The sequence below is a fragment of the Phyllostomus hastatus genome, unplaced genomic scaffold (genome assembly GCF_019186645.2).
Source record: "Phyllostomus hastatus isolate PE091 unplaced genomic scaffold, TTU_PhHast_1.1 phas_contig_86, whole genome shotgun sequence".
NCBI classification, from domain to species: Eukaryota; Metazoa; Chordata; class Mammalia; order Chiroptera; family Phyllostomidae; genus Phyllostomus; species Phyllostomus hastatus.
The window spans coordinates 25,158,896-25,174,830 of record NW_025333977.1 but is presented as its reverse complement, the minus strand read 5'-3'; the positions used below and the strand labels follow the sequence as shown (position 1 = coordinate 25,174,830).

The window sequence follows — 15,935 nt, the reverse complement described above, 5'->3', positions numbered from 1 at the left end:
GAAATGTGTGATCCTGGTTTCCAGCAGAAAGTTGTGTATAGGAGATAATCTTTAAGTCTCCTAACTTTTAAGTTATTCAGGTTCAACCTCCCCATAAAAAGCCCTTTACTGTACATCTACTGCCTTTGGTGCCTCTGAAATTCCTCATTTTTAGTTTGTCTGGCACACTTTCACTGGCTACAGAACAAGAAAGCAACGACTTTCTGAAGCCAGATGCTGGGGATCAATAGCTATTTCCCAAAGTTTATTGTATAATTAAAATGTGTAACAAGAATGATTTTCTCCTCAAACCCTAAGGCTAAGCCTAGAATTATTGACTAACTCAAAGTTATGTGGTGTAACATTTTTTATTTTGTTTATGGATGATATAAAAGAGTTTATGGCTTTTACATATAATTTGTTAAATTATAAACACTGAAGAGGAAATATCCTCTGCATCAGCAAAATATCTATTGTTGAAAAACCTCTTTAAAGTGTATTTTGTTGAGGTAAATCTATATTCCTTTATATTAGTTTGTGGTCACCTAAAACTTCAAACTGAAGGTTAATTGTCAAAACATTCTTGAATTTAGTGGAACCCATTTACTTCAAACTATTCCTTCAGATCTTTATCACCTTCAATAAAAGTGCCTGGAACATGAGTATGATGAAAATACCATAAGAATGTGAGGGCAGGCAGGACAAGAGAATGCATGATGTTCCCAAATGGAAAACAGTGTGTGCATACATGAAGTTTTGTCAGTTTTTGTAAACCAGAGTATCCATGGAAAAGCACATATATCAGCTACAGAATGAACTGTGAATAAAATGTTAACAGTCACTAATGTTTTTAAGATTTTATTTATTTATTTCTTTAGGCAAAAGGGAAGGGAGGGAGAAAGAGAGGGAGAGAAATATCAATGTGTGATTGCCTTTTGTGCACCCCCTACTGGGGACAGGGCCCCCAGCCCAGGCATGTGCCCTGAGTGGGAATCCAGCTGGCAACCATTTGGTTCGCAGGCCAGCGCTCAATCCACTGGGCCACACCAGCCAAGGCAACAGTCAGTAACTTTTCCACATAAATATAAATAATAATTATTTTGAATGATATTTGAGGAGTCTTTTTTTTAGGTATCTCTTTTAAAATGGTACAGCTGGGGAATGTAGAGGTTAATAAACAATGAAGTCACATACACCCTAGATTTAAATACTAGCTTTGCCCCTTATTGGTATTTACTAAATGCCCAATCATATGAGTTGCTCTTTTCATTATTAATAAAAAACCTAATCATGCAAACCCTAATGTGAATCACTAATTATCCAATGGTCTTGAAACTTTTGAATGGATAGACTTTGACCCAAATCTTATTTTGCTGTCGAGAGTCAAATTGAAGTGCAACCGCATTTCCAAAGCCTCACAGGTATGTCTCACTCATGCTGTACGGCCAGTGGTGTACATGAGCTTTGCTCTACTGTTATATAGATGAGAAGACACCACTACACCAGCTTAGTGGCAGTGAAAAAGCCTGGGTGTTCCATGTTATTTAAAAGCTGGACCTATTTGTAATAAAATGTACTCTCCCAGTTTGGCTATAATCCAGTGGCATGTAATATGAAGATAACAGCTGTAATAGGCTTACTGGGTGGTACTACACGTTAACATTTAAGTATTCCAGAATAGCAAGCTTTAGCTAAATCCACAGACAAGCCAATCACACGCAAACTCATATGTGCACACTGTGTCACACACTCGCTTACTCACACACAAACTTAATCAGGTCTCAATGAAGGTACCAATAATTAGCCTACATTGTCTCTCTGTGGCTTTTTCCACATTTATAGACACTATCTCCTAACTTCACTGAGGCTGCTTCTGGCCAATACTTTTATTTGTCCTTCATGAATTCAACACCTGCCCCCCCCCATGCCATACACATAGCCCCACTTTAACCCTTGGCTGGATGAAATCATCCTTTACTGCAGAGATGCAGGCCATTTGGCATGTGCCCCATCACCTACTCTTCTCTGGAACTGAGTGACTCTGTCATTACACTCACTCATCTTATTCTTCCTTAGAGAAAGTTGTTTCCCTGGTCTTTAAAATTACCCTACTGATCCAAGTCCTCATCTTCATCAGACACTCCTTTTATTTTAGCATCTCCGCCCTCTCCCTCACTGACATTATCTCTTCATTTGTGAAGACTAAAAATTATACAGACCTCACAGAACTGTTGTGCTGTTGCTACCCTCTTTGCTCACCCTTCTATTTTCTGCTCTCTGGTTGTGGTCACTGTGGCCATTGCCTATGGCACCCTGATGGAACTTCTACAACTTCAGACTTTGTGTAGCTTGACTTTGTAATTTCATCTTCTCCTTTCACTTCATTCCTGATAATTCTCAAATTGTTTCTTTCTCATGTCTTACCTTCATTCCAGGTCTGAATCATCAAATCCTAGCTACTGCATTATTCTGTCATTTGATATTCCTCACCCTTTTTATGTAGAAATCCCCAGAATGCATTTCCCCACAAACTCTGTCATCTGCATCTTGTCTCTTCACCGTGACTCCATCTGTTTCTTTCTTTTCTGTTCAGACTTTGGATGTTAGTGTTTTCTAGACTCTGTCATCCGTCTTCTCCTCTTCTCCCTCTAACATCTATCTTTGCGTAATCTCACTTATCCACAATGTCATCTAGTTTTAATAATTTCCAGTGTTTCAATTTCATCCTACTTCTCTTTCCCAGGGTCTAGTCTCATCTCTGAAAATTAGGTCCTGAACATCATGCATATGTAAGACTCAGAGTTTAAAATCATTTTATTTAAAGCAGTCTTGTTGTATTTCTCATCCATAAACTGTTCTCCATTTCACATTCCCTAAATCAGTTAAAAATATTTTTCTCTCAGTCACTTCAGCCAGATACATTGTTTTCACAACCCCTTACTTAATTCTTCCACATTTAATACAAACACCAATTTAATTTCAAGTATCTTTCAAATTTAATGTTTTTGTCAAATAAAGTCAGCTCTCCATCACTATGTGATGATGGATGGGTAGGGAGATGAATTTCCAATATAACAAGACGGTAGCTTTCTTTCTATAAGGAATATATAGTCATATAATTATTTATATTTATTAAGCATATATACCTCATTAGGTGGTTGTGAATATTAAATATATAATATGTGTTTAACACTTAGAACAATCCCTGACACCTAGTACATACTTAATAAATGTTTCTTCTATCACCACTGCCACCATCACCATCACTTAGTTCATACTCAGACTGGTTGAAAGCGCCTTGGTAACCCCAACCAAAGTCACTGCAACACAGAGCTTGAAGAAATGAGGAAGAAAAAGTTTTCTAACTTTGAATGACAATGCATTGTTCCTAATTTCCTAGAATACCTTATGTCAATTAAGTATTCTTCTAGGAAAAGATCTCCTTCAATTTTAAAACATTTTTATTAACCATTTTTTTAGTTAAGGCATCTTGTTTTATTATGTTCTGTATTTACCATGTTAAATGAGTGCTAGTTTTCTATGCTCAACTAATTTTCATGTTGGAATAAATGTAAATTGCATTTTATGTTTATTTTTTTCTGAGAATATTACAATTATACTTAAAATATACTATGTTTTAGTTATGGTTCTAGGCACTAGCAATACAGTAATAAACAAGCCAGCTATGGACTTTCATCTCAGAGTATTTTATGTCAGGGATATAGGCAATAAGCAAATATACAAAAATGAAGCATGGTGAGATATTAAAAGAAATAAAGTCAGGCATTAAGATAGAGACTGGCTGTTTTACATTGAGAGGCTAAAAAAGTTATCACAGAGATCATATTTGATCTGATAACTGAATGACAAACGGCAGGAAGTTCAGCAGAAAGTACCAGTGCTTGGAGGTCATAGTGAGGGGTCTATGGGCACATTTGTGGGAGGGAGAGTGGGGAGATACAGATAAGCTTCATAAAGTTCTGCCTAGAATTAGAGCCCTGGCTGGCATAGCTCAGTAGATTGAGCATGGGCTGCGAACCAGTGTCACAGGTTCCATTCCCAGTCAGGGCACATGCCTGGGTGGCAGGCCATGGCCCCCAGCAACCACACATTAATGTTTCTCTCTCTCTCTTTCTCCCTCCCTTCCCTTTCTAAGAAATAAATAAATACAATCTTAAAAAAAACAGTGACTTTAAAAAAAAGTTCTGCCTAGAATTAGTACCCAATAAATACTAGTTTGTTCTCCTTTTTACTAATGTGATTATGAAGACAAAACTATTTACTAATTAACCAACATAGGTAAATGTGAATTTCATGTGAGGAAGATCCTATTAACTAAATACTAATGTTATTGTGAATTACGTTTTTGAATCATATAAGAATGTTTTAATAAATACAATTTAGTAATTATTAATTCCTAGAAATACAAGTAATATTATAAAAAGATGATGCCTAAAAGAACTCTATAAAGGTGAAATGCTAAACTGAAAAGAATGTAACATATGAATGTAAAACTGATGAGAAATCAAACTCAGGAATGAAGCCCTGGCTGGTGTGGCTCAGTGGAGTGAGTACAGGCCTGAGAACCAAAGGGTCCCAGTTCAATTCCCAGTCAGGGCACATGCCTGGGTTGTGGGCCAGGCCCCCAATAGTGGGTGCAAATGAGAGGCAACCACACATTGACGTTTCTCGCCCTCTTTCCCACTTTCTTCTCCTCTCTCTAAAAATAAATAAATAAAATCTTTAAAAGAAAATGAAAACATTACAGTTTTCTTATTTTTTCCTTTTCCCCTCCCAAATATTTATTGACCTTTGTCCAAAATGAAAGCATAAGGCAACGTCATTACCTCACTATATCTGGAATTTATAAACTCTCTAAAGTAGATTTATAATGTATTATGAATGTTACCAATGCCAATGTGATTGTTTTACTCTTTGTCACTGCCCTGCCTATGTCCCCACTCCCTAACCAAATCTGCCACCGTGACTACTCCGAACACTTCAGTGACCCAAATGAACATGAAACTCATGCATGAAATCAGTAGAAACTCCCATGGAGAGGAGACAGTTGAGTAATACCATATGCTTATAAAATATATATAGCAGCCTAATTTTCAAAATGACCTATTTTATATTCTGAAATGTTAATAGTGTGACTATTTCAATTATGTGTATATTTAGAGTTTATTGTCTATATTTCTTCATTACTCTTTTATTTACCTTTTTCAAATTTCAGATTTGTGTTTAAAATGTTTCTGTATAAATTTTTTTCCTGACAATGTCTAGTAGGTTGGTGCAGCAGCTTGTGGAGCTCAAAGAAAAGTGCCCATGTCAAGATTCTGATGAGTTAAATAATGCCATTTTCTTTACCTCCATATATTTTTAAACTTTATTTCTCAGGATTGCCTAATCAAAACCCTCTCTTCTGGTTAGGCCTGTTTCCCGTGACCTAGAGAAATTATTCTGATTTCTATCACCATGTCTAATGGAAAAATCTATGCATCTCTTTAATAACTGATGCATTTTTATATCATTTGAACACCACACATTTTAAAACTAATTTTTTTACTTTCCTTTGGCTGCTATGCAGATTGAAAGCAAATTTGTGACTTGTTAGGTAGCTGTTTATAATGTTCTAGCACATATTTTGTATGTAAATTTTAACTGTTAAATTGCTTTAACCCTATTTTCTCTTATGCTCACTAATTTGTAGCCCATTTCAAAGAAGGACTTCTTAGATAATTCTTTTTCTTTTTAATAAAAGAGGAGTCCTGGCCTTTGTGGTTCAGTTGGTTGGAGCATCATCTCATACACCAAAAGGTTGGGGGCTCAATTTCGGGTCAGGTATATATGTAAATTATAGATTCTCTTCTCGGTCAGGGCACATATGGGAGACAACCAATTGATGTTTTTAACATCAGTGTTTCTCTTTCTCTCTCCCTTCTTCTCTCTCTAAAATCAATAAACATATTTTTTTAAAGAGAGAGAGGAGAATAAAGCAAGTAAATACTTAGATAGATTCAATTTCTATGTCTTTTCTCTACTGTTAATTTTGTCAGGAAAGACTTTTTTTTTCATTGTTGACACTTATTCTTATATGCCAGAGTCAGTTTACATTGTATCACCTCTACAAAATTCTCTATAAATTCCTAGGTTTCTCTATAATTTGTAAGTATGTGTTTGTATTTGTAACAATGGCCAAAAACAATATAACAATACACACAACCAAGAATTGGCAAGAATGGAAGCAACTTTCCTTTTTTTTTTCTCCCCAGGGTATATGTCTCTACCTCTGAAATCTGGCACCAAGAAATGTGGATATGGTGAAGAATTTTGCAGGATTTATCAATAGTTAAAGGGAAGATGGGACTTGCTTGTAATTGCATTAAACGTCCATAAACAAAGGGGAAAATAAAGCAAGGTAACATTTCAATCCTCTCTGTTTCTCATGCCCTGTTTTCAAAGAAACACATTTTTGAGAAAACAAAAAAATCAGAGAAATGGAAAGGTTTCAAGAGTTTAGTCAGTTCTCAAAAGAACTGTCTGAAGTCACACAGCACCTTGATTTTGCTTAACATGCATATCTTTTGCATGTTTATATGAATTACATTAAATTCAGTGGTTGACTTTTCTAAATTTGTCTTTGGGACTTTGTTCAGCCCCAAAGGTTTTTATACACATCCTCTAAGTCACGCTCACTTTTTTTAGTGCACAATTCACAGCTTACAATACAAAAATGGAGGGTTTAAAGAGGACATGGAGATTGTATTTCAATATAAATTATGAAGGCACTTATAAATGCACCTTCCACAGTGTTCAGCTGTGGACATAGTTAGACACCTGTCAACAGAGCAAGAAAACAGCCCGTCAAATAGAACTGTTTGCACAGACTTTTCGTAAGGAGAGATTAGAAGCTCAAGGGATCAGCCGAAGCTCAGTGCCTTTTAAGCGTTTTCAACTTAATCACATTTCCTTTCCGATCTTCACAATTGCCTTTTTCTCCTTCACTTAGGTATCAAGTGTACCTAAGGTATTTTGGTACCTTCCAATAATAAGTCAAGTACATGCTTGGTTAATAATCCTCCCCTACCCAGAGGAAAAAAAAAACTGTAATGCAAAAGTTGGCTTACTATCTTACTTGGCTAAATTTGTTTAAACTCTTTCCAAAATCTAGAGAACAGACAAACAATGTAATAATTATATAGTGTTTATACATGTATAATCATCAAATTATTACTGCATTCCTTGTTTCTTTTCTTTAAGAAAAAGAAAGCAGATTCAAAGACAGATCCAACCTTCTAACTACATGAAAAAAATTAATTGCATTATTAATAATAATGTTTAAACAATCAAGTCATCCTGTAGTTATGCATCACCTTTCCTTCAAGATTTTATAGTGATTTTAATTGAAACCTAAAACGTTTCCCTTTAAAGCAATTTCAGTGCTATAAAATATAATTTAAATCAAAGGGGATTAAACTCTACTTTTCAGGCCATTTAAGAGTACAAGAACAAACTATAAATTTCAGAGTGTTTGAGAATGGGCTTCTCCTTGGCTGCAGGTTTCAACCAAGAGCCCTGTTTTTAACCACCTTTGTCTCACATTCCATGCAAGTGCATCACTTGCTATTTTACCTCTAAAGTGTAAAGATCCTATTTATATTTAGAAAGACAAGGAAAGGAGACCTCCTCAGCTTAGTTATGTTATTTTCATGAACTCTTTCTTTTCCATTATATCAGAGTTCATCTCTGAATCTCATTTGTTGTTCCAAGGATTCCGTCTTGCACCTGGGGAAAGTCCCCAAGCCATCCTCACGTGCACCATTGACATTTAGGTCCACTCACCTGGAATTTCATGACTTAACATTCTCTGCAATTTTACTTGCTCCAAATATCCTCGATTTTGTCCTTAGAGAAGACCTCTCGAGCAAAGCTTTAACTCCAAAATGCCCTGCTACCTCACTATCTAAATATCAACTCCAAAATGTCTCAGCTCTCCACGTGATTCCAACCTACCACTATGAGCTAGAGAAAGGCTTTCCTCCTCCTGAAACAAGAGCTCCTTAAACCACTCTTAATTGAAAATGCTGTTAAAGGTCTATAAGCTGAGGAGACTCCCAGACTGGTTTGTCCTCTTTGGTGTTTTAGAAAGATTTCAAGACACTCACAGGCATGGTTTACAATGATGAATGCAGAGATATGTTTCCACCACAGAAGTAAACACACATAGCAAACCAGTATAACAGGTTGCGAGATACAGTACTGCTGCCCTCCGGCTGCAACTTAGAAGCACAGACACTAAGGCACCTTCCTGTCTAGTTTTTTTTCCTTTCACTAGCCAAATAAAGTAAGTATACTTCCTTTAAAAAACGGCTATATCATGAGAAACATTCAATGAATGTGCCTGGGTACTTTCAAGCCGACTTCCCTGGTTGTGACAAACATTAAGTAAATGCATTAAAAATCAGTGAAAGTTATGGAGTCAAGAGAAAATCCAAATCCAGATAGACCAGGTTTCAATACTGGACAATTATTCTGAGGCCGTAACTTTAGAAACTGAGAGATGTCAATAGGGAAAGCATTTATGAGTTCGACTTCCCCTTTTAAGAAATTAAAAAAACCCTAAATGCCTATAGAAAATAATGTGCCAAATTCCTCTATAAAATTATAGGCTTTAGACAGCTAGGGTGGAGACCTGGCAAATGCTTCTAAGAAATCAAGGAAAATTTCCTTCCTAGGATCTCTGTTTGCTACTGTTCAAAGTAGAAATACTGGACTCGGGGCCCTCTAAGTTCTCTGCCACCTTGGAAATTTTAACAATCTACAGATTTTTTTTCTCTAATTCTGATAACCAACTTCTTCTGTTAGCAAAGGGTTCTCTCTTCTTTGCTGACTGCTGTCTAAAGCTAGCCTTGAATTCCACAGGGTATAGACAACTCCTCTGTACTTAGAAACATTTTCCTCTGAACTCCTGATGTTTTGTAGATGTCAGTAGTTTCCTAGATCCAAAGAACTAAGAAGAGCTAAGGTAGAAAGGAGGGTTATAATTAGAAGATGCTCAAACAATTCTAAGCAGATGACTGTAGGCAGCTTAGGTAACAAGGCTGTGCTGAGTAGCCCAGGGCAGACCCCCGCCTGAAGAAATCCTTCACAGTGTTGTTCCGGCATTGAACTCGGAGATACATTTTATTCAAATAATTCCAAGGATGAATTTATATATTATATCCTTTACAATGAGGCAAGTGGCCTTGGACATGCTTTAACCAAGGAAGAGGAAAGACAGAAAATGGAAAAAGTTCACGGGGACTGCGTTGAGGAGGTGGGAGGGACTCAGGGGATGAGGAGCTTAGCTGAATAATGATAAATTCTTCCATTTGTAACAGTTCTGACTAGGGTGGGCCCTAACAAAAACTTTGAGAGAAGTAAGAAGAAAGTAAAGGGCCCTCACCTGTCCAAGGGTAGCTTGTGGGGAAACCTTAGCCTGAGGAACTTGCCAGGAAGTGGCCTGCCTAGAAGAATGCCCTTCTCTCCTCCCAGCCATGGGTGGGCTTTCACTACTGTCACAGACCAACCAGGTGCCACTCAGTGGCGCATGAGAGTTTGCAGCTATCGTGCGAAGAAATGATGCTTCCCTTTCTCGGCAAATAACAATGTTCAAAAAGCATTGGCTTCTACTTTTTTTGCCATGTTATGTATACGTTTTACTTATATTTTCAAAAATCAGAAAGAAAATTCTGGCATTCTGTTCTGCCCATGTTGTGAATCCTGAGAATAGCATAAACCTTTATGTATGGAATCGTTACATAATTCTCCATGGAGTTACTTTTCATTGGACTGAAAGGGAGAGATGCTGTTTATGTTTGAAAAGATAATTGAGATCTGTTCACAAGAAGCTGAAGATAACATTCACTTCCACTTGGAAAAAATAAGTTCCTAGTACCATTGGGAATAATAAATGGTAATAAATGGTGGGACACTCACTAACCAGGGCACACTCAACCAGCTTGTGGGATATAAAACAGGTCAGAAACCCCCAGGAAATAGCATTAAAATGAATAATCTTTGATGGTGTCTACGGAAGCCCTCCTAGTTCTGACTACAAAGGGTCCTATGAATCTAGTCAAATGAGATACTTGGCCCTAGAAAACCATTATTCAAAGCACATGACAGAGTTCTAACAATAATCTACTGTCATTTTTTGTATTCATAGCCAAAACAATGAAATCACGCATGTTTACTGTACACAACCTGGTATTTAAATAGTCATTCCTATCAGAGAATGCTCATTTATAAGTAGAGCGGATAATAACTAGTATTATTTCAGAGAACTTCGAATCTTTTTATAAATGCAGTTAAGTCAAAGTAAAATTACCTCTTACTTTCACACGTACAAGTAAAGCTGCAAATTATCTTCCTAGTGCTTTCATTTATAATTTAAAATAAATCCAGAAAGAACTAAAAACCAAAAACCAAAGTACCTTCACTTCTCATTAACTCTCACCTGATTAACAGGTTCACTGAATAATCTTAATGCAAATACAACTGAAATGGAAGCATTTCAATATTCCAACAAGATATATCTGGACTCTCTGGAGATCTACCAAAGATACATTTAACTTAGGTAAGATCAGGAGAGAACCTATTCCTCATTCAAAAGTTTTCATAAAGTAAACGAGGGAAAATACTCTGGGATAGAACTGGTCTCATGAGCATTTCCCAACTACAGAAGACTCATAGACCCAAGCACATAGTTTTGTAATTGGAACCATGACGTTCAAATTATTTACTAATTTTGGTTTTGTTTTAAACTTTGTGCATTTTCTGATAGATATATAGAGAGAGATTGTTAATTCTAAAACAACTCTGTGTGTGGATATGTGTGTGTGTATATATGTAAAAGGGTGATGTACATATCTACATATCTGTGTATATATGGCATATATACATATGTGGGATCTATGGGATATATATATATGTATATATATATATAAAAGGGTATATATGTATAATAACTGTGTGTGTGGGCATATGCATGTGTATATATTATATATATATATGTACAAGGATGATATATACATATCACCCTTTTATAGTGGGATATAGCACCAGAATTATAACATACATAGAAATATCAGAGAGAAAAAAAAGGAAACAAAAAACCTATACATATTCTAAAACTCCAAAATAAGAAATAAGTACTTCCCATGATTCTGATACAAAAAGGGTTGCTGAGGAGGCGGGGGAGTGTCTGTTTTTTCTTAGTGTATTTCACTTCCTACAACGCTGGCATGGCCACACACCTCGCAGTGCTAGGACAGGCCATGCGGGTGGCTGCCCAGAAGTCATCTGCAGTTTATACAAAACCATTATTGTATGAACTCTGACAATGTATACTTCTTCCAGGACAGCTATCACCGGTCTACTTTAGTGAGATACAAGTAATAATGACAGGCATAATATTATTTTGTACATAAAACACATGCATAAAAATATATGATTTTATAGAATTATGCTAAAGAAGTTTTTTTACTTTGTTTTTCTTCAATGGAATATCCTAAGTGATTGCTGTAGTAATCTTTAAATTAAAAATGATTTCCAAAGCATTTTATGCAGTATTTCATAAAACATTTTTAGGAAACAAACAGAAATAAAAATAAGATTCTGAGATTCTTAAGCATGTTAAGTGGAGAAATAATTAAAGAAAATATAGAAAAAACACAGGCATTCTGGAAGATAATTTAACTCTAAATTGGATGCAATACTTTTATGACCAGGCATGTCTATGATCATCTTATTGTTATCTGGCATGTGTTATATTTCATAAATGTAGTTTTATATGTTTGATTATAGGAAACTAATACTTTAAGGAAAACTGGGTGGTTTAGGAATTTTCTTGATGGTAGCTTCTCAAGAACATAATTAAACAAATAAAAAAGGCATTATAAGTAGATTTTTTAAAAAATCCTGATTAAAATGTCACTTGTAACAGTGGTAAACAATTCATTAAAAAAGAAGACTGCTAGAGATCATGTCACATATAAGCATTAACCCCCTTTACTTTTTTTTAAGAAAGAAGTTCCCTCACTCAAAAAAGCAAAAAGCGTGAGCAGCCTTGTACTCATTTCTACCAACAAGACTAACCACAGAAGCCTAGTCAAGCCAACATCAACAAAGCCAATCCCTTCAAAGGACAAAGGTATCTGATTAGGTAAGACATGTAAAATAAACCACTCTTCCCACCTGATATGCTCTCTTCTGAGATCTTGTTTTCCATTAAAAAAATAGTTATACTAATTACAAGGGCATTTAGCTGATAAACACCAGAGATGGTAAAACTTGATTACAAATAAAAATTGCACAGGTAGAGACAAAAATTCATATTCTGTCAATGTTGGAAAAGACCTAACATGAAACATGCACCACAAGTTGGCTGCAACATTTCTCCACCACTGCACTAGGGAGTAAGCTTAAGGCTCTTCCTGTGCTCCACACGCCTGTCTGTCTGTGCTGGTCCAGTTGCTGAGCACAACAGACAGCCAGCTTCTTCTGAAACAATTACCACCTTTCCTTCCCACCTTCACAGCACACCCTGAAACTCCGTGGGGGTAAACACACTCACACGCACGCACACACACACACACCGTAATCAACACTGCTTAAATTTCTGATTGCAGACCTTTCCGAGGCTGTTGGCACTTACCTTGCAAGGATGTGTTAGGTAAACTTGCTTCATTCTCTCCCATCTTATTATTTCTTTTTAAAGGGCGCCAAACAGTTTCAAGTTGTTTCAGTTACCCAGCTAGAGTTATGACCTTCTGACTTTCTACTGTAGTATTGTAACAGAATACTACCTGCTTTCTTCTGTGAATAATTACCATTCTGCTTCCTGAGTTACCTGGGCTTGCAGGACCTGTTTTACTATGAAGTGAGATCACATCCTTTGATCCAATGTACTGCTATTAATGGTCGCTTCACAAAACGTGGCTTTGTTTCAGTTTTAATATTAACTTTTAATTCCCTACTTTCACTTTTGTCCTGAAACGGATTTACATTTTTCCCCTGAAAGAGTGTTGATACTACCAACACACCATGGTACAGAGTCAGAGTTTTATTTGTTTTTTTCCTGGTGTTTCCATTCTGTTTCTCTTAAAGAAATAAAATAAAATTTAAAGTGAATTTCCCAACATTCACTTGTAAAAATACAGGGAGATAAGGAAGAGTTTGGGAATCACTTTTGTGCACTGGTGGAAAAAAAGACTCTCTAGTATCTCCAATACTAGCTATGTAAGTATAAGGGAAGAATGATACTTCTTTGAAACTCAGCTCCCTCATCTATAAAATGGAGATGATATCTATTTCAGAGGTTATTATAAAATTGAAAGCAATAATGTGTGGTTGTGCTACACATTGTAAATGGCAGATAATAAATAAACAAGCAAAATTGTCTCTTCCTTCTCCTTATCTCCCCTTCTCTTCTTCCTTTTCCTCTTCCATCTTTTTCCTTGTCTCCCCTTCTTGCCCTTCTTCTCCTTCTGATCAGTGGAAAGAATGCCAAAACAGAGCACTGACATCACTATGTTGTGACATCAGCTGTGTTACTTATTAACTGAGAGACCTTGCAGAAACCACTCAGTGCAAGCTTGGTGAGCCCCAAGGTCCTCATTTGTAAAAGGATACCAGTATCTGCATTGCTTTTTTAATAGGTACATAGTGAATATGCCTTAAACTGTTGAACCTCAAAGAAAAATAATCTCTAGCATAGATGAGCAACAAATTAGAAATTTATCTTTTTTCTTTTGTAAGTGAGAAAGTAGATTACAAAAATAAGTCAATTTATTTAAGCTCTGTCTCTCATTAGACATCTAAAATAAAAAAACAATTGGTGCTTTCACTATCTATAATTCCTTAACATTTAGCTTGCTCAGGTTAGATTAAAAAAAAATCCAAGGCTCAAATGTTTCCTTTTTTTAATAATTCTCTCATTTTCAATTTGAAAGAAGCTGCATATCATATTGTTTGCTAGCTTGTTCATGAAAAATTGATTACAAAAGTTATATAAACAAAAGAAATGGCAAACAACCAGACAAGTTTTCTCAATAGTACTAAAAATAAAAATAAACATGACTACAAAATTCTCAACACAGTTAATTTAGAGTTCTCTCTTTCATTACCTCTTTGTGTCTCAGTTTCCCATTCTGGACCATTTAATTTCTAAGGCTCATTGTATAATTTTAATGCCACAAGTCTCTGATTCAAAATTCTGGTTGTGGTTCATTTCCAAATACAGTACTCCTTTACCTAGTACAATTGCATAATATAACAAATATACAAACGTAACCTGAAATTGAATGTTTGCCAATAAAACACTATAATCATCACATTCTGACTCCCCCTTAAGAAGAGAAACACACATATCAATCCTCACTCTTTATGACAAACTTGGAAATGCATTTACATATCTGCCCTAGGCACCTAAAATTAGTCAATAACACAACCTGTATAAAGCTCCCATTATCTAACAGCTGAATTACAGCATGTAGGAAGTCATTGTGAAAGTAGAATAGAGAGTCCTATTTTTGAGCCTAAATAAATGTAAAAATATAAACACCAGAAACCTCAAAAATTTTTGTTGCTGCACAGAACATGCACTCAGTTATAATGAAAGATTTGATCCTAATGTTCATGAATACACTCTATCTCCCACCCGCCTCTCTCTCTTTCCTCCCTCCCCTCTCCTCCCCACCTTTTTCTTCCTTCCACTCCCCACCCCTTCTCTTCTCTCTCTCCGCCCCCCACCCTCCTCTCTCACCTTTAATGCCTGGAAAACTGTCTGGTTTATCACCTATCCTTTGCCTAATTCATACACAGGGACTTTTCTTAAACCCAGTCTTGGTTTCAGCCTTATAGGGGTCCAGAACAACTCACCTCCAGATGTGCTTTTGTGATATGCAAATTGTTTTGAGCTGAAGTCAACTTTAGTTGCAGGATCAAGAGAAATTTCTGCCCCCCACCCTTATCTGCCTAGAAGAGGTTGAATTAGAGGCCTTGCCCTAAGAGATTGTCAGTGATAACCTTTTTGATCCACTTACATGACAGGGCAAACTTCTACTAAGTATCTGCCCTTCTTATCACCCTGCAATGACCCTTTGAAGCTCCCAAGATGCATTACCTCATCCCTAGCTCAGAATTTCTTATATAACTAATTCACCTTTCTATCTGTGAACCTCTCCCACATGTGGAGTTTCTGATTGTCTCATGCATGTGGAGTTGCCATACATATGTATGCATTTAATCTGGTTATTTTTTCTTGCTAATCTGTCTCATGTCTATTTGATTATTAGACAAGCCAGAAGAACCTTAAGGGCAGGGGGAAGTTTCTTCCTTCTCACAGTCTCTTCTATGTACTTTCCAGATCCCCTTATCAACCTAAAACCTGACCTTTCACATAGTATCATATATGCTACTTAATTCTTCAATATTTTTGTCCCTGTAGTCTGTTTTGCCAGAGACTATTTTTGTGTGCATCACTAAAGCTCTAGCACCTAACACAGTTACTACCACATAACTATGCCTTCAACACATTTTGTAAAGATTAGATTAAAGAATCTCAAAAAAAAAAGTGAGTAGGGGGCATGGATTTGCAATGAAGATATTCCAGGAGGAAAAAATGACAAATTAAAGTTTCAAAGTTTATCTTCAAAAGCAAATAATTAAAAGCTATAAGGATAAAGGAGTAAGAATAATTATTAAAAAAGTTAAAAAAAGACTCAAAGACATAAGTAAATGAAAGAGAAAAAGACAGTTTGGAACAAACTTATAAAGAGAAAACCAAAGGCCTAAAGTGGAGCTACTCAGGCTAAAGCCGGTGATACCAGTTGTTAACACCTGAACTAATTGATGTGTCATTGTCTCCCAGAAACTTAATCTTAATCCATCAGCCTGGAATTTTCTGGTCA

At 36.1% G+C, this 15,935-nt stretch overlaps 1 protein-coding gene across 5 annotated transcripts in view; it reads right to left on the bottom strand.

The window, feature by feature from the left end:
- Nucleotides 1-15,935, bottom strand: part of NAALADL2 (N-acetylated alpha-linked acidic dipeptidase like 2) — a 1,144,210-nt gene that overhangs the window by 816,903 nt on the left and 311,372 nt on the right. For 2 of the 5 annotated variants that reach the window (XM_045851214.1, XM_045851215.1), the window contains exon 1: nucleotides 12,680-12,910. The exons of the other annotated variants lie outside the window; for them this stretch is intronic. In XM_045851214.1, the coding sequence (XP_045707170.1) occupies nucleotides 12,680-12,722 (43 nt within the window). In that variant the 5' untranslated portion in view covers nucleotides 12,723-12,910. Of the gene's footprint in view, nucleotides 1-12,679; nucleotides 12,911-15,935 lie in introns of those variants that run through there. 5 annotated transcript variants of the gene reach the window in all.